Genomic DNA, 20943 nt, shown 5'->3' on the forward strand with positions numbered 1-20943 from the left:
ACAAATGAAAGAAAAGAGAAGGGGATGAAGATAGAGACAGGCAGAACATCAGCCCATGGAGAAGCAGAGGGGGTCACGTTCAAGAGGAAACCACAGACGAGGCTCCCCTGCATATAGGATGGGAGTCACAGCCATCTCAAAGAAACAAGCCCTGCAGCACGATAAGGCAAACAAAACAGAGCGCCAAGTCCCTATCCTCCTCCGCCCCCTGACCGGCTTCTCACCAAACCACGTCTCCTCCTCGTAACACGGACGGCAGCCGGCAACACTGATAGATGCAGTAGTTGCCATGGCAACCTGCTCCATGGCATGCCTGCGCACACACGGCGATGCGGGGCGGGGCACGTGGCGTCACGTCGCGGGGACGAGTCTGTCTGACACCTTTAAGCAGAGAGACACAGAGAGGGAGGGAGGGACATGAGGAATATTCACACGTACCAATGTGATTGCCTCAGTTTCCGTCCATCTTTGGGGGGGGGGGGGGGGGGGTCTTTCCAAGCCCCCCCCCCCCCCCATGTAAAACTATTTTATCAATGGGGCAGGAAGCATGACAGCACAGGCCTCTGGACATCCAGCTAGCGTCCCGTCCTCCTCCCCCTCCTCCTCTGAGAGCCACTGCCAGAGCCGTGGCAGACAGATACATCTCTACAAGCCCCCGGCAAAGATGGCTGCCATGTGCAGCCCTTTGTGGTCGCCTGCTGGTGAGGGCCTTTTTGCAGTCAATAAGCCAGTTGATCGACTTACTTAGCATAACAAAAGGCTTTATTTGAAGTCAATGCAGCCCTATTCATGTCAGTGTAGGTGCCTGCTTTACACACAATTATCATTATCCTTATCATTAGATGCTTGACAAATCTGTTTGTGCCAGACTGACTCAAATACAGTATGTCAAATCAGACACACATCTCGACATGTGTCATATAACTTTAGAAAAAGCATTTATGCGGGCAATTCTATGCCAGTTTTCGGATAAATTATTAGAATTAAATTGATTCGTTTCTACACATTCCACAGCTTGGATAGCGCTTTTCTCACTCCCTATTATAAAAGCTATTTCTATGAGTGTGCCTGACGAGCATTCCAATAGCTACTGTGGCATTTGACCGTTAGCTGTGCAGAACTGCGAGAAATTTGTAATCGTCTGTGTCTCACAAAACCATGGCAAGGGGAGCCAGGAAACAGCCTGCTCTGTGTTGTTCTTGTGATTCTGTATATGCATGGTTTGTTGACAACGTGTGGAACCCTGGGACATTACATATTCATGGGGCTGATATGCTCAAGCAATCTGCTCAAGGTGACTGTCAGAAAGAGAACTTTCCTCTTCCCTCCAGCAAAAGGAACCCCCGAGACAGAGCCGCTCTCCTGCTCTGCTTGTGATGCTCAGATCAGTTGGCTGGCAGAGAGAGAGACTCTGAATGAAGGCTTTTAGCTGATTGGAGAGCTCGTCCTGTGTCAGGGCGTGAAATATGGGCAACCACACAAGCAGTGGCATTGACGGGGCGATGAAAAAATGGTGTGCGAAGAGGAGGAGAAGCAGCATGTTAAACGTGACAGAAATAAGTAGGCAGGTCGGGGCCAGAGGAAGTCCTCCAGCCACACTCTCCGTTTTCTCACGAGGAAATCAGGCCGTGTCATTGTGTGTGTGTGTGTGTGTGTGTGTGTGTGTGTGTGTCTGTTTGTGTGTGTGTGTGTGTCTGTGTGTCTGGTAAAGAAATGGTAATGTTCATTCTCAGTGTTCACTCAACTTTTCTCTGGAACATTTTCAATGGAACACATTAACCCAACTTCAAAGAACTAGCGACAACAAAGGCCGACTGTTGCGTCGGCTCACGTCGCCTGTGTCGCCATTATCCCCCATTAGTGCTCATTTTAATGTATTTATCCTGATTGCTGCTCCACCCTCTGTCGATCTGGGGAGAGCCGAAACTGGCTCCATGCTTCCTCCAAGACATGGGCAGTTAGCCAGCCGCTTCTTTTCACCTGACAGGGGAAGTTTCACCTGTAGGACATAGCACGTGGGAGGATCACGCTATTCCAACGAGTTCCCCTCCCTCCGAACAGGCGCCCCCCGAACGACCAGAGGAGGCACCACTTCAGCGACCAGGATATTGCATGTTTTGGTGAGGGGTTCCTATATGAAGGACACCCCCAGGGGGCACGGGGAGAACATGCAAACTCCACACAGAAAGGCCCTTTTGACGACCCCACCCGGGCACTCGAGGACATGCGGACGGGCACGCACTCCTTCAGCGCTCACAGCGTCCCAGGTGGGAATTGAACCCAGGACCTTCTAGCTGTGAGGCGACAGCGCACCGTGCCCCAAAAGGTTACACTTGAACACAGCAAAGACTACAGCCGACGGTCAACTAGCGTGTATGTTCTGCGCCTGCAGGAGACCTATAGGACTGCAGATATACAAACCAGATGCATGAAACAAAGCAGCGTTTGCCTACCACTCTCGCTCACCACTTACACGTTTTCATGATTTACTGAGAATATGTCTGCTAAAAAGTTGCAAGTGGCACTGGTGTTGTCAGCCCACATCACTCGTTAGACAACATCATGTCTGACGTCATCGCCCGTTTTTACCAACAGCTTAGTTTTAGGACTTCGAGCCCAAAAAAAAGCTTATTTGTCAACAAAATACACTGGGGAACACTGTGGCTAATCAGCAGAGCAGGGAAAAACACCTAACCTTTTTTACATCAAAAGTCCCACTAGTACACATGTTTTTGTTACCCAGGAAAGCAGCAGGGGGCAGCAGCAGCAGCAGCATCGCCTTTTAAACTTTTATATCGCACTCTAACAACCCCGTAAGTTTCAGCACGTCTGCGGGCTGTCTGTTCCCCCGCCCTTATTCCTTCTCAGATGGCTGCACAGGGCCAGCATCAGGCCAGCCAAAACAAAATGGAAACTTCCGGGTAAAAATGTCAAACTAATGTCATTTAAACAAGTAAACAAGCCTCACTGATGCACGTTGGAGGAGAAAAAGGTGTTTCAACAAACGAAGCAGCAAACATTGTATCAAAATACTCGTTTTGATGTTAAGATTTACATAATAGTGAAACTGTGGCTGTAAAAGCACAATACTCAAAATTCAAATGAATTGTTAACGTTCCAAGTTTTTTGTTGTTGAAAGAGCTAAGGCGGATGACCTACATAGATTCTGGCTGACTTGACGCAGTCTATGCCCCTCGCACTCGTGCGTGCAGCATGAGAGAGATGCTTTGTTTTCTCTGCATATTCCGTCCAATGTAAAGTAATTAACTGTTAATAAAGTCGAATTTCAGCCTGTGGTAATCACTGAATCTCATTGACTCATGCTGGAAAAGGGGCGGCAACTCAGGAGGAAGAGAAGCACGCGTTGGACCACCGCCAAAATTTATATCGCCATTGCGGGCAGAGCCGCCATGTAAAAACCCACCTCACTTACACGGTCGCTCTAGCAGCTAAACGGTCCGGCTTGGAAACTTTTAGACTGAAGAAAATGCCACTAGTTTGTGGATATTAGTGGGGTTTTGGCCAGTCTAAAAGGGGCTTAACACATGAAATGTCAAAAATGACAAAATACACTAGAGGGGGGCTTTAACCAGCTAGCCAATCAGAGTGATTTCTCTCACCGACTGCCCGGCGGTGAGGGGGACACACCACAAAAACTAGGGCAACAGACGCTCACCGACAGCCCAGACATTGATGACCACCGACTATCTGGGGCTGTAGGCCACTGGGGCCCAAAAATCAATGCAACTACAAGTCTTTCTGATGCCATGACATCACATGCATCTTTCTATGTCTTTCTGATGCCAGGACATCCCATGCATCTTTCTGATGCCATGACATCACATGCGTCTTTCTGATGTCTTTCTGATGCCAGGACATCACATGCGTCTTTCTGATGTCTTTCTGATGCCAGGACATCACATGCATCTTTCTGATGTCTTTCTGATGCCAGGACATCACATGCATCTTTCTGATGTCTTTCTGATGCCAGGACATCACATGCATCTTTCTGATGTCTTTCTGATGCCAGGACATCACATGCGTCTTTCGGATGTCTTTCTGATGCCAGGACATCACATGCATCTTTCTGATGCCAGGACATCACATGCGTCTTTCTGATGTCTTTCTGATGCCAGGACATCACATGCATCTTTCTGATGTCTTTCTGATGCCAGGACACATAACATGCATCTAGGGACAATTCTCCCAATTCAGTCTCTTAGCACTGCACTCTAATGTCATCATACCATTTGCCCACTAAAACTGGATCCCACACAAACCTTTAGGTCAACCTGGATCCAACACAAACCTTTAGGTCACCCTGGGCCGGAATGTGAACTTCTCAGCTGGGGCTAATTGTGGCATGGCCTCCCCGCTGTGAAAGACATGACGTTTCTTTCTTCTTCCACAGACCAGAAACATCCCTTTGATATCTGACATGAGGAGGGGGGAAATGTATAGGCCCCGGCAAAATGAGGACCCGATTCAGACGTGCCACATCAGAAAGCAGTGAGGGATTCCACAGGCATGGTTGTGGTATGCATGAGTTTGACACTGGGTGATGAGATGGGGGGAGGAGAGGGGGTGGGCGGGTTAAAAGGGGAGTGGGCGACTTCCAAACATCTTTCAAACATTTGTTCACTCTCTTTTCTCCATTTGGGAGAATGTATGGAGGAGTGGTGGTGGTGGTTTTGGTTGGGGGGCGGAGTCAGGTTAGGTTGTGGGGGGGGGGGTAAAGATTTTTAACCCCCGAGGGTTTACTCCACTCTGGGAAGCTCAGCCCAGTGAATGGAGAGAGATCATTCTCTGGGTGGCGTATGCATGCCACACATACCATGGCTGTGACATGTGTGTGTGTGTGTGTGTGGGGGGGGGGGGGGGGGGGGGGTGTGCCATCAGATTGGTTGTGTGGGAGAGAGAGAGTGAGAAAGAAAGGCAGAGAGACATATATGGACCCACAAAGGGGGTTTCATTTTAACAAGGAGCCTCAGAAGCCTCTAGAGGAAATCATAAATTCCACGTAATGAAGCGCTATAAACATGACAAGCACAGAGAGGGCCTTTCTGTTAACATGGATTCATCTCTGGGACACACTTGCGGATGAGGGCCTTGTTGATGGGAAAGAACAGATAATTTGGTTGAGGTTGCCAGAATTAAGAGTAACGGCTTGAAAATGGGTCAGCTGGCATTGTATTTCCATGTGTAAGCCCTCTAGGCGCTGACATCCATCTCCGTGTCACATAGGTGACCCGGTCCACAACCGGCTGGGCTGCGGCCAGAAGTCCTCTAGCTCTCATAACTCCACTTGAAACACGTCACCCCCGACCCCTCTGAAACTCAGAAGACACCGTGAGCTTTGCACTCGCTGAAAATGCAATGTCATGGCCGTGATCGTGGGATTCGGAGAGACCGCATGACTGACTGATTCACTGTCTTTCTGTCTCTGTCAGTGACAAAGCAGCCCCAGTGCCATCAGGTCTCCACTGACTGCTACACTATGCTAGCGCTTATGTAATGAGTTCACTCTTGGAAACGCTAGGAGCTGTCCTTCAAAATCTGGGGGAGGCTATTAAAATTCCTGGCCGCTCCGTCAAGTATTGTTTTTCTCCACAGAACGGGCTGATCAACAAGAGTCAAAGGATCTTTTTATGAATGCTGCGATGGACCGGATGATTATTTTGACATGAATTATAAGCTACTTGTTTGTATGAAAGAGTTGTCATTACCTTCTAAACAAAGCCGGTGCTGGTCTGAAGGAGCGAAGGATGTCATCTACTCAGAAAGCTGGCAATCATGAAGTTGGAATCATCGACCCTAAAGAAAATATGATTAAATAATTATAATAGTCACATAGGGATTTGCATATGTGTCTGGGTACTCATGGGTGAGTTTATAGTGACCTTATTGTACTCTTGTGTGTGTGTGTGTGTGTGTGTGTGTGTGTGTGTGTGTGTGCGTGTGTGCGTGTGTGCGCGCGCGCGCGCGCGTGCGTGCGTGCGTGTGTTCTCTCTCTCTCTCTCTCTCTCTCATGGTATCACTAAGCCTATAATAGCCAATTAAATATAGCCAAATATAAGATTTTGTTGTGATATTTGTATGGTATCATTCTAAATTGTACTGTAAGACAACTGTAGTTCTTTATCATGATTATAGTTTCTGTATCCCCCTTCATTCAATATTTACAACATGGGCTGTCCAAGCTCAGGAGCAAAACGACTTACATACATTTTCACAATATTCCAATGCTGTAGCTAATGCGGATCGAAATAAACTTGAAACAATATTCCTAACATATGAAACAGGAGGGAAAGTGTCGCTGATTGCAGAGTTGAGTGGCTGTCTGTTGCAGTGACAGGGGCGAGGGAGGCCCAACCCACGGCAGTAGATTGGACAGACGCTGCCTGCCACGCCCATACAGTAGGTGGAGACTGTGCTGGATTTTGAGGCGCGGTTGAAATACTCACAGTTGTACCCCAGACATCCTTTAATTTGAGCTCAGCCAGCGTGAGGTTCGCTCTCACAAAAGGGGATCTTCTTGCTTTCAGACCTAGGGAAAAAGGGGGTCCGTCCGGATTTTTTCCTCTTTGGTAAGATCTACCTATCCCTGCGCTGGATATTTAAATCTCAAAACTCTCCGAGGTTTTTCTTTTTAGATTTTATTTTTTTGTTCAGAAAACCTAAAGGAAAACATGGGAGCCCATTTGTCCAAGGGTGGAGTAGCTGTTGAGGGGAAAGCCGTCGCCGACCCTGCTGCTGCCAAAGCCAATGGCCAGGTAAGTTACGGCCTACCTAACATCTGAGGGATCCACATGGCACCCAACGCCCACTTCCAGCATGGGTGCCACGGTAGAGCTCATGGCAGCGATATAAACCGAGCGAATCGTCATTGAACATCAACTAAATGCAGCGCAAATACCAGCCTCAGTTAACACACCACCTGTTTCTTATGAAAGGTTGTCAAATCTAATTAAAACAGGGTTGTTTAAACTACGGTACATCCAGACTAACCTGCGAGTGGCAACTAGCCCATCGGTGGCCGTGCTCGTCCCCACAGCCGTGCACCAGTTCGTCTGATGGTCGCGCAAGTGAATTAAATGGGCGAGATTTATGCAGAAACGGCACTTTGGGTTGGACTCGCTAATTCGGACGTGTTTTCTCTCACGAGTTTACTGTAGCGAGGAGTTAACCGCTGGCTCACGTCGAACAAAAGATGCGAGGCAAACTGTGCAAAGGATGCAAATACGTTCTGCGCTGCTGGAGGCGCATTTTGCGGAGTTGCAAACAAAGCGAGGACAGGCGCCGGTACAAATCCCTCTGGCTCCAAGCTCTACAGTCAGACATTTTTGCCAATAATTTAGCGGTTTTTTGTCGTGTTTTGATGATCAACGCGTAATTATTCAATTAATGAATTGGGTTGCAAGTTTAGTTGACTGCTTGTTTCAATCAAATCCCAAATCAGACGCCATTCAGAGACGATCGTGAACTTGCATTGTCTATAACATAATTTGATTAAAATAGGCATGTAGGCTATCACTATTACTGTGCTTGCAGTTGTTTAATTGGACATGATTGGGATGTCCAATAAAGCGTTATGGGTTAGATTATCATGACCGTGGCTTTGTCAGTGGGTGGAAACGGTGTTTGCTCCACTGCGACCAGACATTGTGAAGTGCATGTTGAGAGGAGCAGTAGATATGAACTGCAGCACCCACTTGCATGAGAGCAGAAACAACCAGGTTTCTCGGGGATTCCTTTGTTCGCAAACTGCTAGGTGTATTGAAATCTTCATGCACCACTACTGCCCCCATGTGTTTGGAAAGAGTCACGCAAACAGCTGTTGAATTCCCCACTGGAACATTATGCAGGCAAGCATCTTTCATCATGGAGCAGCTGTTGGGCTATTGCTAATCATACAGACAGCACCCTCTTCAAGTTATATTTCTACTATTGTATCAAAGCAGTATGCTTTCATCTTCACTCAGTCCACCTGAAATAGGTCAGTGGTTGCCCTTGCCACAGGCAACATGTTTATTTGCGTCACTTTCATTATCTTGATGCTAACGAGTTCTCTTTTCCACAGGAGAATGGACATGTTAAAATCAACGGCGATGTCTCGGCCAAGCCTGATGGAGATGCGGCCGCCACAGATGGAAATGGGACGGCCGAGCCAGCCAAGGAGGGTGAGCCCGCCGCCGGAGACGCAATCGAGCCCGCTCCCGCAGCGGAGGTCGAGGCAGCCAAAGCTGAGGGCGAGGCGCCCAAGGACGGCAAGAAGAAGAAGAAGTTCTCCCTGAAGAACTCCTTCAAGTTCAAGGGCATCTCACTGAAGAAGAGCAAGAAGGCCAGCGAGGAGGGCAAGGAGGAGGCGGCCTCCCCTACGGCGGAGGACAAGCCCGAGGAGAACGGCCACGCGGCCAAGGAGACCAAAGAGGAGACGCCGGCCGCCGAGGCCAAGGAGGAGGAGGTGTCCGCGGCCCCCGAGGGAGAGGCCCAGGCAGCCGAGGAGGCCCCAGCCACAGAGGCCCCCGCCGAGGAGACCCCCGCCCCGGCCGAGGACACGACACCCGCAGCCTCCGAGGGCGAGGCCAAGGCAGAGTGATCACACCCCGTCACGGCACCCGAACTGACTTTCCAAGATTAAAGTATATAAATATATATATGAGAGACTCGTGCCACGTTCTTAAAAGTTATAAACAAAATGACAAAAGAAGACAAAGAAGGATATATCACATTTGCCGATCCAACCACCAGTTCACTGCCTTTTATTAGTTCTTCGACAGACGGAATCTCACCGGGCCCTCATGATGAAAGTATCAGCGTGTGTCGCCCCCCGCATGGTACACACAGGGACTGGCGTGTGCGTGTGGCGAAGGTAATGGATTGGATGTGGAGCGAATCAGGAATACTGAACTTATTTTCCCAATTCATGGAGAAGCATCCTTGTAACAGTGTGGCAGCCCTATAACATTTTTTCATCTTTTTGGGATCTAAAAATCGACAACGGTTATGGAGCGGGGCAGACCATCTCCTTCACTCGAAAATGACTGTTATATGGACACATAAACCTTTCAAATGATCTTATTAATTTTTAGAATTCTACATTCCTATGTTTTACCCCAAACTTTCAAGTATTTTGTGCTGTATAGAAAAGTGAAATTCAAAAGGAGGGGAGGCGGAGAGACCTATGTCTTTGTTTGTGCATTTTTGATTATTTTCTGGCTAAAACCACATTCAAGCTTTGAGTCTTGCAGTGTTCACATTTCAGAGTTTATGATGCAGGGGTTGGGATTGTGTACAAAATGTGAGCTTTTTATCTGCAAATTGTCTCTGTAAATATGTTTTGGCCAATATTTTTGGTTCTCTTTTATTTTGCTATCGTTTAAAGATGTTAATGGTTTTATTGTAACTTTTAATAAGGGTAAATAAATGTTTGATCCCCTCTGTCTGTGTTTCGCCTTGTGATTTGACACACTGCTACAAGATGGTGTTGAAAAGGACACATTTAAAGTAACATTCCTCAGCACAGCACTTCCAGCCAAAGTATCTTCTGATAGATTTTACACATGAACTTGAGCCTATTTGTGCACCTTTCTAGGTAATTGAAATCAGCCCTGAATTAGTTGACCCCCCCCCCCCCCATAAGTATACACAACATACTTTCCACATCATTGCAACAGCCAGATGATGGGGGCTGAGCCAGTTAAAACAATATAAGGTATAACGTAGAAAACTAACATGTGGATCAACAGAACATTCAAGTTACAGGAGCCTGAGCCATATTGTTAGATGTCGCTATTCTGCTTCTGGATGATGTGATATCACAATATGCCAAAACCTGCACTAATATCCTGCAGACAATTAATTGTGAACTGAAACTGATTTTATTGGCAGTTCTTGTAGCAAAGTAAAGTTTCTCCAGCACAGCAAAGTGGCATTTGTAATAGGATCTATATAATTTTTCTAATTTATAATGATAAGCTATTGGTGTTTATTTGACAGTCATTAAAGGCCACCCTTGTCCTACTGAAAACATTATTTGTCCGGTGTTTTAAACAGTATATCTGCAGAGTCTGTAATGTGAAGCTGGTTGACTATGATGGTCTGTGGCTCCCTCTGGTGGAAAGACAACACATTTCATGTGTGACTCCTGGCTGTTAGTGGGCCTGTTTTCAATCCTTTTAGTAACAAGAACGTTTCAAAAGATATATTAACGATTGGTTGAAAAGGCAGCCTTGTATCCTTGTCCAAGATCTTGTATTATTTAGTGCCTTGTTGACCGCTTCTGTTGAAATCAGGCTTACATGAACTCTGAAAGATGATTATTTCTGTGAACTGGTCACACTTAAAAAAAAATTGTGGTGGGTGATTTAATAATGAAGATGAATACAGAACTGTCAGCTTAGGTTTTGTTTGTGTGTGTGTGTGTGTGTGTGTGTGGGGGGGGGGGGGGGGTCATTTTTCACTATGTTGTAATTATACCACGTCTCTGAAATGCATATGAATGTAGTGTCTTGTGCTGATGACCACAGCACCGACCAGAAGACCAACTGTCCATCTTATCTTATCTGACTCACTAGAATGAAGGAAACTTGGAGGCTTTCTGCTAGAAAGGGATGATGCGGAATAGCATGTTATCCCTTTCTGGCAGAAAGCCCTGACTGATTTCTCCCATAACTGGGGCCAGCATGACTGATGTCGCAATGCCAAGTAACAATGACGACATCACAATGTGACATCAGTCATACACACACACACACACACACACACAAACAGGGCATAGGGTTACTTACAGTAGTTGTTGGAAAATGAGCATTTTGTGTGTGCCCTCTCTTGTCCTGCACTGCTTCGCTACCAGCTGACCAGCCAATCAGAGTGATTTCTAGACTGACAACGATTCCGGAAAAGTCGCCAACAAAGCTCCCAAGAGCCAACGGTGTGGGACACACCGCAAATACGAGGGATCAGCCGATCAGCATTTTTGTAAACAAATGGCGTCACTGGGTGGAAACGGCAATGGGACCTATGGAGCCTGAGCTTGAGCGTCTCACTCTAGCCGGCTATGCTGTTTACATTTTAAAAACTGCGACAGTTGACACAACTTTAACACGACATGCGTATTATACATCAAACTCTTGAGCTAGTTCTGCTCTCAGTCAGAATGTTAAAATATAGGCCAAGCGTTTTTGAGATATTAACGTTTGTTTGGCACAATTCATAGCCTATACTAGCTAGTTAACTGCTGCAGGGTTCCGCATTTCAAGGGGATTTGCGGGGATTGTGATGTCACGCTGATTTGTTCGGCACTGCTTCGTTCAAGACAGCTTGTGTTTACCGTGAATACGGGATCGGAAGTCGTGTACACGACGTGCTTGGCATTCAAGTGGTCACCGAGGCTAACAATTTAGCTACCAAACTAGCTAGCGAGCGGCTAACCATGTTAATGCAGGAAATGCAAAGGCAGAGGAAACAAGATGAGACTGTTGAGAATATCAACATGTTCCTCAGACATATAAAATGACTAGGAAAAGCTCTATACAGCTAAAATGTCAATATTGCTGCAGTCAAGTCGGCTCGTGTTTACCGTGAATAGACATAAATCCACTTGAACGGCCCCCTCATGTGGTATTCACGACTTGGTAGCCTATGTGGAATCTGCTGTTTAATTGGGCTGCTTGTGTTTACAGTGAATACACATCAATCCAATTGAACTGCCCCCTCATGTGGTGTTCATGACTAGTCGTGCATTCCTTTATAACTGGGGACTGGTAATCTTACTACTTCAAAGGTCATGAGCTGGGCGGTAACGTCATCAGAGCTGGTATTTCCCATTCCAAACTCGTAGGAGCCATAGCAGCCCCAACCTCAAAAATCCAAGATGGCTGCGCCGCACAACAACAGTAGTAGTAATCGTAGTAATATTGTTTAGCACTTCTGTTTTGTTTGTGTCTCATTAAATCAGCTGTACACACAGCACTGCCTAACTTCTATCTGTGTGGACATGAGGCTGCAGTGTTTGTATGCGCAAAATGCAGCGTTGTCAATTGTTATTGCTAACAATGGCTAGCCTGGCTAGCGACTGGATCTGACCAATGAACAGTGAACTTCCCAGTATGTGGACATTTTCTTCAAGCTTCAGCGTTCCTTTATCGCAAAATAACTGGGATGTGGAGGCTAAATGACATCACATCCGTTTTGTTAGCGTTCCATTTGCAGAAAACTTGAAGTTCACTGTTAATTGGTCAGATCCAGTCGCTAGCCAGGCTAGCCATTGTTAGCAATAACAATTGACAACATGGCATTTCGCGGCATTTTGTGCATACAAACACTGCAGCCTCATGTCCACACAGATAGGAGATAGGCAGTGCTGTGTGTACAGCTGATTTAATAAGACACAAACAAAACAGAAGTGCTAAACAATATTACTACGATTACTACTACTGTTGTTGCGCGGCGCAGCCATCTTGGATTTTTGAGGTTGGGGCTGCTGAGGCTCCTACGAGTTTGGAATAGGAAATACCAGCTCTGATGACGTCACCGCCCAGCTCATGACCTTTGAAGTCGTAAGATTACCAGTCCCCAGTTGACACGTCTGTGACGTTTTCACAAAATGTCGGACGCCATGGATGTTGATGGAAAGTAAATATATTGACATTTCAGCTTTTCATAGTCATTTTATAATATGTCTGGGGAACATGTTGATATTCTCAACAGTCTCATCTTGTTTCCTCTGTCATTATGCCTTTGCATTTCAACATAGCCACTTGCTAGCTAGTGGTAGCTACATTGTTAGCTTCGGTGGCTTCTCGTCAACTTGAATGCCTAGCATATCGTGAGGAACATGTTGATATTCTCAACAGTCTCATCTTGTTTGCTCTGTCATGCCTTTGCATTTCCTGCATTAATGTACTGTAGTTATAGCCGCTCACTAGCTAGTGTGGTAGCTAAATTGTTATCTGATAGAGAAGGAATAGCAAGGGGCCCAGGACTGAGTCCTCAGGGACACCGGTGCTAACAGTACAGGATCTGGATAGGGATCCCCTCCATAAGACCTGGTATGAGCGGTTAGAGAGATAGGAAGCAAACCATGAGTGTGCAGATCCTGAGATAGGCTACATAGGTCAGGCAGAATGGAGAGAAGGATTTGGTGGTTAACTGTATCAAAAGCAGCAGACAGGTCAAGGAGGACAGAGGAGAGGGATGAGGCCTTAGCAGTGTGAAGGGCCTCTGTGACTGCAAGGAGAGCTGTCTCAGTAGAGTGAGAAACCAGACTGCAAAGGGTCCAGGAGGTCATTCTGGGAGAGATAGAGAGAAAGTTGATCGGAAGCTGCTGGTTCAAGGGTTTTGGAAATTAATGAGAGAAGAGAGACATGTCTGTAGTTCTGGATAGAAGTAGGGTCAAGGAGGGCTTCTTAAGCAGAATAATAATTTACTTTACTTTACTTTTAAGCTACTTTTACTTTTACTATGAGCTACGGACAATTCTATTTTTTTTAAACTATAGCCTATGCTACAGCTTATCAATTAAATTTTTCTTAAAAAAGAAAGAAAAAAGACTTGCATTTGACTTCCATTTAACTTTGTCTACCAATTAAGGCACGTGTAATATCATAATTATCTAGCCACATGTTTTGACAGTTTTACAAAGCAAAAAGGCCTTCTTCAGCATTGACAATGCTTCAGCATTAGGCCTTTTGGCTGAAACGTATCTTGCTGCTGTGCCCAGACTGTAGCCTATATAAACTTTTGAAAGGACATTTAGCATGCTGGTCTGTTCTCTTTTCGAAATAGTTTGCTTTTGCCTTGCACCTGAATTTTTCTCGTTGGATGGAGTGTGCACTCGCTGTTGGTGAGTTTGGACAATATATATGGTAACACCTGCACTAATATTCCAGAGAAAATAAATTCTGAACTTTATTGAAAATTCGTGCAGCTGGAAGTAGGATAACAGTTTCTCCAGCACAGCAAAGTGGGATTTGTCATAGTGTCTATTTATTTTTTATTCTTTGACACAAGCTATTGGACCATATGAGAGTTAACTCAAAACAGAATAATTTCTTGTCAGGCTAGAACTCCCGGAATTCTATAACTACTAGAACTCCCATAGCTGACTGCCATACATTATTTGCATATAATTTCATTTTAAATTCTAAGAATAAATGGATCTGTAATTTTAGGATAGGTAATAATAAATATCAGGAAATACAAATGTAAATTCTAATGAACATGTAAATGTATTAGTTCATCACAACCACAGAACTAGCTATAATTACAGATATACAAATTCCAATTAGATCAATATTTTTTCAATTTCGTTGGAAAATAAAAACAATTTCATTAATCCTTCTAACAATAACTCAGCAAAGCATAACCAATGTGCATTTCAATTCACAGCAAAAACATTTTTGGACACATGAAACTGTTGTAGAGAGAGTAGTCTCGCTTGCCAGACTACCGGTATCTCCCTAGAGAGAGAGAGAGAGAGAGAGAGAGAGAGAGGTGAGTGTATAGAAAATGCATTGGAGAGGGGTAGAGAAAAAGAGAGAGACCTGTACCATCCATGTTGGTGTGTAGCCTATTGCAGAATCCTGTTGATGTGGCCACTGTTCATAACTGGTTGTTTCTGCCTAGTGTTTTATTTGTTCTTAGCTTTGTAATAGCCTAAAATATAGAAAAAACTGTTGTTAGGCAACAGTGATGCAGAATACCAGGAGCGGAAAAAAGTAGCAACCACTGAAATTATAGTCTCTACACCGTAATTTACAATATCTGACCTTCCTGTTCAAAAGTTAGGCCTACATTTTCACTCTACTGGATGGTGACCATCTTAGATTTCTTGCTCAAAATGATGTCATAACGTCAAACTGATGTTAGAATCGGAATCATTGTGGTCAACTTGCATGAAAAAGTGTCTTCATACATGATTCTAGGTGCTCTGGTTCAAAGTTCACTTTTCAAGTCGGTGTCAGTGGCCATCTTGAATCTTTGGGTGAAAATGATGTCATATCATCAAACTGATGTCAGAATTTGAATCATTGTGGTCAAATTACATGGAAAAGTGTCTTCATACGTGAGTCTAGGTGCTCTGGTTCAAAAGTTCATTTTTCAACTCGGTGCAAGCGGCCATCTTCGATGTCTGGGTCAAAATGATGTTGTAACATCAAACTGATGTTGGAACCAGAATCCTTGTGGTCAAATTACATGGAAAAGTGTATCCATACATGATTCTAGGTGCTCTGGTTCAAAAGTAAATTTTTCAATTTGTCACCATTGGATTTGGCCCTGTGGCAAGAAAGCCCTGGGTTTTTGGGAGGGACATGGGAGCTAATGGTTTATAAAGGTCCATAGAAGTGAAATCAATCATCAAAACATGTTAACCAGAGAACGGTCAATATAGACCCTAAGGCAGGCAGTTAATATGACTGCTATGGGAGTTCTAGGTATAAATACTCAGAACTCTTTTGTGTTTTGTAATTTTGATAAAATATAGAAGAATATAATATAGCCTACACACATTTAGGTAAAGTCAGGGTCCTATAGTTACATAGGGTTTATCTCAACAAAGTCATTGCATTTCAAAATTTGAAAGCAGTCAAAATGACTGCCTTGGGAGTTCTAGTGTTAAACAGTAGCAAGTGCAACAGTATCTTAATGTGAAGCTGGTTGACTATGGTCTGTGGCTCCCTCTGGTGGAAAGACAACACATTGCATGTGTGGCTCAGTGACTGTTTATTATTATTATTATTATTATTATTATTATTATTATTATTATTAGTAGTAGTAATAACAAATATCATCTTACCAGACAGGATATTGCAACGTAGCAGTCAAACAAGTGCAACATTCAAGTATGAACAAATAGAAAAAAGAAAAAAAATCACACAAACAAAAAACTAAATAAAAAAGAATAAATAAAATAAATTATTTTAACGCTGGGGGTCATTCCAGGTCAGAGGAGATGACGTGTTTCCCTTTCGACTTCCCACCACCCCCGACCATAAACGAACAACGTCAGCAAGCTTCCATCTACGGCACTGCAAGACTACACTTCAGAAACAGCTCTTCAAACCCAAAAGTGTCATCATGGATGCATGTGCGTATTTGACGGGCTATAGGCCTAATATGTTGTGTTTTTTTTTCTTTCTTTTTTTCCCCCGATTTCCCCCCCCCCCATTTTATCCCCCATTAGTGCTCACTTGATTTCTCAATCCTGGTTGCTACTCCATCCTCTGCCGATCTGGGGAGAGCCGAGACTGGCTCCATGCTTCCTCCGAGACATGGGCAGTCAGCCAGCCGCTTCTTTTCACCTGCCAGAGGAAGCTTCACCGGTAGGACATAGCACGTGGGAGGTTCACGCTATTCCAACCAGTTCCCCTCCCTCTGAACAGGCGCCCTTAACGACCAGAGGAGCAACCACTTCAGCGACCAGGATATTGCATGTTTTTGTGAAGGGGGTTCCTATATGAAGGAAACCCCCGGGAGGCACGGGGAGAACATGCAAACTCCACACAGAAAGGCCCTTTTGACGACCCCACCTGGGCGGTGGGCACTCGAGGACATGCGGACGGGCACGCATTCCTTCAGCGTTCACATCGTCCCAGGTGGGAATCGAACCCACGACCTTCGAGCTGTGAGGCGATAGAGCTTACCACTGCACCACCGTACCTCCCCTAATATGTTTTTTAATTGTCTTTTTACTGATGCTAATACTAGTGTGTTTGATCAGGCCTGTAGCTACCATTGAGGACACCGAGGTCTTGACCTCGGTATTTTCACACACACACACAAAAAATAATAATAATAGCCCCGGTCCCCAGATCTATTCATCTGTCACTGATGTTTTAAAGCCCTCATAATTAACATGATATATGACAGTTGATCAGAAATGGAACAATTTGCTTCCTCTCTGTGTGCTATAGAAGGAAGAGACATAACTCACCACAACGTTCAAATTTTGCATTGGGGCTAGACTTTGGGGACAGTTCTATTGAAGTGAATGGGTAACTCCCCTGTAAGTGATGTTTGTGTAGATGGGCCATTGTATTTAATTGAGCAGTATTCTGCCATGTGACCTGTATGCAGAATATAAATTATATTATATGGGGAGACATTTATTTTTTGTATAATTTTAAAGCAACAGCACAGTAAAGAGGATATTAATCCAACTAGTCTGTAGTTCTTTATATAAATAAAAATCAATCAATCAATCTATAGATCTAGCCTCTTAATTTTGCTCTCAAAGTGCACCAGATTGAAGCATTTTACTTTAAAATGGACAACATTTTCTAACCGGGGGGGGCACAGCCCCCCTGGGCACCCCACGCCGCGCTAAAATGTCCTCGCTATTTCTCAAACCCTGGCTACGGGCCTGTGTTTGATGGCCAGCTCAAATAATTTATATTGTAAACGGATTAGATGCTCATTTTGTTTTCTTCATGTGTTTTTAGTACTCACCACTTTCTGGTATGCCACAGAACTAGGTAAGGCACTAGGAAAATCGTCCAGGAATCAGCTGACATAATGTGCTTAGTTTTCAACAAATTTTGCTTTCTCCATTCCGTTCGACCCCCCCCCCCCTTCCTGTGATGGCTGATGCCTGTGACAGCCCCTGCCTGTCCACTTGCCTTTGTGCTGGTTCCATATTGTGTCTGTCTTTGCCAGGGGCGGAGTTTGCTGAGAAGCTGAGTGAATTGCAGGGGAGCTGATTGCCATGATCTATCTGGAGAACCTGGTGTGGCCCGATGCTCCACAGGCTACAGCCTGGGCCGGGCCTGTGTGAAGGCCTAGCCTTCAGTGTGGCTTTCTCCCTCCTGCCAGCACCTGCACATTTTGTTTTGTTTGCTGTAGGGATGCACCGATATGAAAATTTTGGTCGATACTGATAACCGATATTAACATTGTTCTTATGGCCGATAACCGATATTTAAGTGACTGATGTCGATATGATATGTATAAAAACACATTTCTATGATAATCCAATTTTGTACATCCTGAAAATCACATGTAAACTGTGAATTAGAAAAAATAATGCATTTATTTATTTCCAAAACTTTGGGGAAAGAACATAAATTATAGATTTATGATACGCATTGTTTCCTCTCAATAACATTTTGGCTGATACCCGTAACGGTTAACCGATATTGACATTGCAACATCAGACCGATGCCAATATGTTAAAAAATGACTAACTTCAGCCTATACCGATATGATTGTCAATATATTGCGCATCCCTAGTTTGCTGTAGGCCTACTTTATTTTCTACTTCACAACACCCTGCACCACACACACATCCACATTGACACCACTGATGCTACTGGTCAACACACTGCACAATTTAACTTGTAGTTATTTCATTTATTCATTTTTTGTAATATAGGCTATACTTTATTATTTTGACACTTATATTTTCCCTTCTTTTGCCATAACAGGTTGGTTTATTATGACGCAGCTTTAATTTACAAGTTGGTAATAAAGAGAAGGATCTTCTGAGCATATTTGTCCCAGTTGTGTAATGTTATCCAATGACAATTGAGTGCGTTTACATGCACACCAATAAACTGTTTATTAGCGGATTTCTGAGTTACCTGATTATTCAAGTGGTCATGTAAACAGCATAAACGGATAAACTTTATCCGTTTATGGTCATAAACGGGTTATGAATAAACCGATAAACACACCTAGGTTTCCCGGCAATAATCGGTCTTCTCTCTGCATGTATCCGGCATAACCGGGTTTCTTTCGGGTTTATATATCTGCGCATGTACGACTTGCAGGAGAGAGAAGCACATGGAGCGCGTGAGAGGCAGGGAGAGACGCGCTGCACTCACTGGCCCCTCGGCTCTCCTCCCGGTTCTCTCACCGGCATGCCAGTCTCTCCCCCGGCCACAGCGCACCACAGCCGGCTTGGCGAGATGACGGTGAGCACGGAGCCCCTGACTGAGCGGAGCGGGGCGCTCTGCTCTCTCTCTCCCCGCACAGAGCCGAAATGTGGATATTCTACAGGAGAGGACGAATATTTGTCTCGGATTGCAAATCGAATGACGTAGCCTACAGACAACAGACTCAGTCGTTCAAAACACAACACACATAACATTAATATCCGTGACAAATTCTGTCCGTTTTCGGACAGGTAGGCTACAGTATTTCAATTCAACACACGTTGTGGGTCATGAACATTTGACGTGCTTAATAAGTCACCTCACCTGCCTGCCTCTGTGCTGTAGTCTAGTAGGAACGGGGGGTCCCCGCGCACCCGAAACATATATTTTTCTAACATAGATTTTTGTACTCCTCAAGGTGTCTAATAAACACATTTTGTTGTTACCCCATTGAAATAGTGTCCCATGGGTCCGTTTGGCGGCCATCTTTGCAGGCATATTGCGATGTCTGATGAAAATGGATAAGGGTCATAACTTTTGAACTAGACGTCATACAGAGACAAATTACACCACTTTTCTGTATGATTTCTGCATGAGGAATTGATTGAGAGGGTTGTTTTAATGGTTTTAACAGGTTTGGTATAGTAAAACTCAAAAACATTTGAAAAAAGTGTCTAATTTACTCTCAAAATCTTGCAAAAGAAATCTCTAGAGTTAGAAAATATGTGAGAGCATTGCACCAATGGTAGCTAAATGTGTGTTATCACTCGATTTATAACACCATGCAAAACATAATAGTTGTGGGACTTTTAGGGACATTTGAGGCAAGTTCATGCAAATAAAGTCTAAAAGCACCAGATTTTGCCCAGAATTACCCCAGGGCATGGTCTAATAATTGAGCCAGAGTGCCCGAGCCGGTGACCCCCGGGGTCACCATGGCGGCCAAATCCAATATGACCACTGCAGTCCGAAATAGATTTTGGCTATAACTTTTGAAAGAGATGAGCTAGAAATACAGACTTGGTGTCTATCTTATATTTTTTGACCATTAGAAAGGTGTTGGAATGCTTATCTTTACTAATGAAGATGTGTGTGGACCCCTAATCTGCATATTTCCAAGATGGCGGCTACCTGAATATGAGTTTTACCATAACTGTTGATGCTTTTAGTAAACTCGGTGTCCATTTTATGGTTTTTGAGTTTTAGAAACACATTGTAATACTCAGATTTATGATGGAATCTATCTATAGCACTCTACTTTGCAGAGTAAGTACCCAGCAAACATTTTCACGTATAACGACCGTCTGCTGCACGTCAAACCACTACATCTAGTCAGGGTCTAATTATATATTCTGAATGGAAATCTTAGCGACGTAATTCCTCTACTTCCCCACAACGTGTCCAGATTCAACGATTTTTGAAAGACAAAAGATCACACCTCATGCGGGATTCGATCCTGCGCCGCCCGCTTCGCAGTCATGTGTCTTATCCATTAGGCCACCGAATTAGTTACAAATGCTACGGATTTGGTCATATATAGAGATACTTAACATTGAGCACTTAGCATTTTGACGGTCCCGACTGGAAGTTGCGTTGATAGGCTAGCTGCCTCGCTAATTCTGTTTCATGATTTCAACCAGCGATGAGACAGGTATATTTATATCATTTACGATAATATAACCAACGTGACTTTAGCAGACAGCATATGCTGTCTGCTAAAGTGTTGTGGGTTTTGGATGTGCTATAGCACATCCAAAACCCACAACACTGCGTTTAGTTACGGCAAGAGAAATGGGACAATAATGTAATTTTATTCAACAAAAACACAAAAGACACCTACATGTGGTGTTTTCAAAGCAATATGAGATCAATATTTTTTGTTTTGAAGTGACAGTCTAAACGTTACATTGGAGGAACGTGGAGAGAACGTCAGACTTAGATGGTAGATGCCAAACCACAATTCTATCGTCTGGTGACGTCACGGTCAAGACGATGTTTGCTGGGTAGGCTACCAATATGGCTGCTATCCCATTTCTTTTTTACATACACTTTTGTAGTTGTAAGAATG

The 20943-nt window shown here is 44.4% G+C and overlaps 1 protein-coding gene across 1 annotated transcript; it reads left to right on the forward strand.

Moving 5' to 3' along the window:
• The first annotated feature begins 6499 nt into the window (after positions 1-6499).
• marcksl1a (MARCKS-like 1a) lies at positions 6500-9441 on the forward strand. The gene is made up of 2 exons (XM_083632840.1): positions 6500-6773; positions 8081-9441. The coding sequence occupies exons 1-2, from the start codon at positions 6690-6692 to the stop codon at positions 8597-8599; spliced, it is 603 nt and encodes a 200-aa protein (XP_083488966.1). The 5' UTR covers positions 6500-6689; the 3' UTR covers positions 8600-9441.
• The last annotated feature ends 11502 nt before the right edge of the window (positions 9442-20943 follow it).

Source organism: Poromitra crassiceps, assembly GCF_964638095.1.
Source record: "Poromitra crassiceps genome assembly, chromosome: 3".
NCBI classification, from domain to species: domain Eukaryota; kingdom Metazoa; phylum Chordata; class Actinopteri; order Beryciformes; family Melamphaidae; genus Poromitra; species Poromitra crassiceps.

Coding starts and splice junctions, on each gene's coding strand:
- marcksl1a (XM_083632840.1), top strand. CDS start 6,690: ATGGGAGCCCATTTGTCCAAGGGTGGAGTAGCTGTTGAGGGGAAAGCC. Junction 6,774..8,080: donor CTGCCAAAGCCAATGGCCAG/GTAAGTTACGGC, acceptor TCTTTTCCACAG/GAGAATGGACATGTTAAAAT.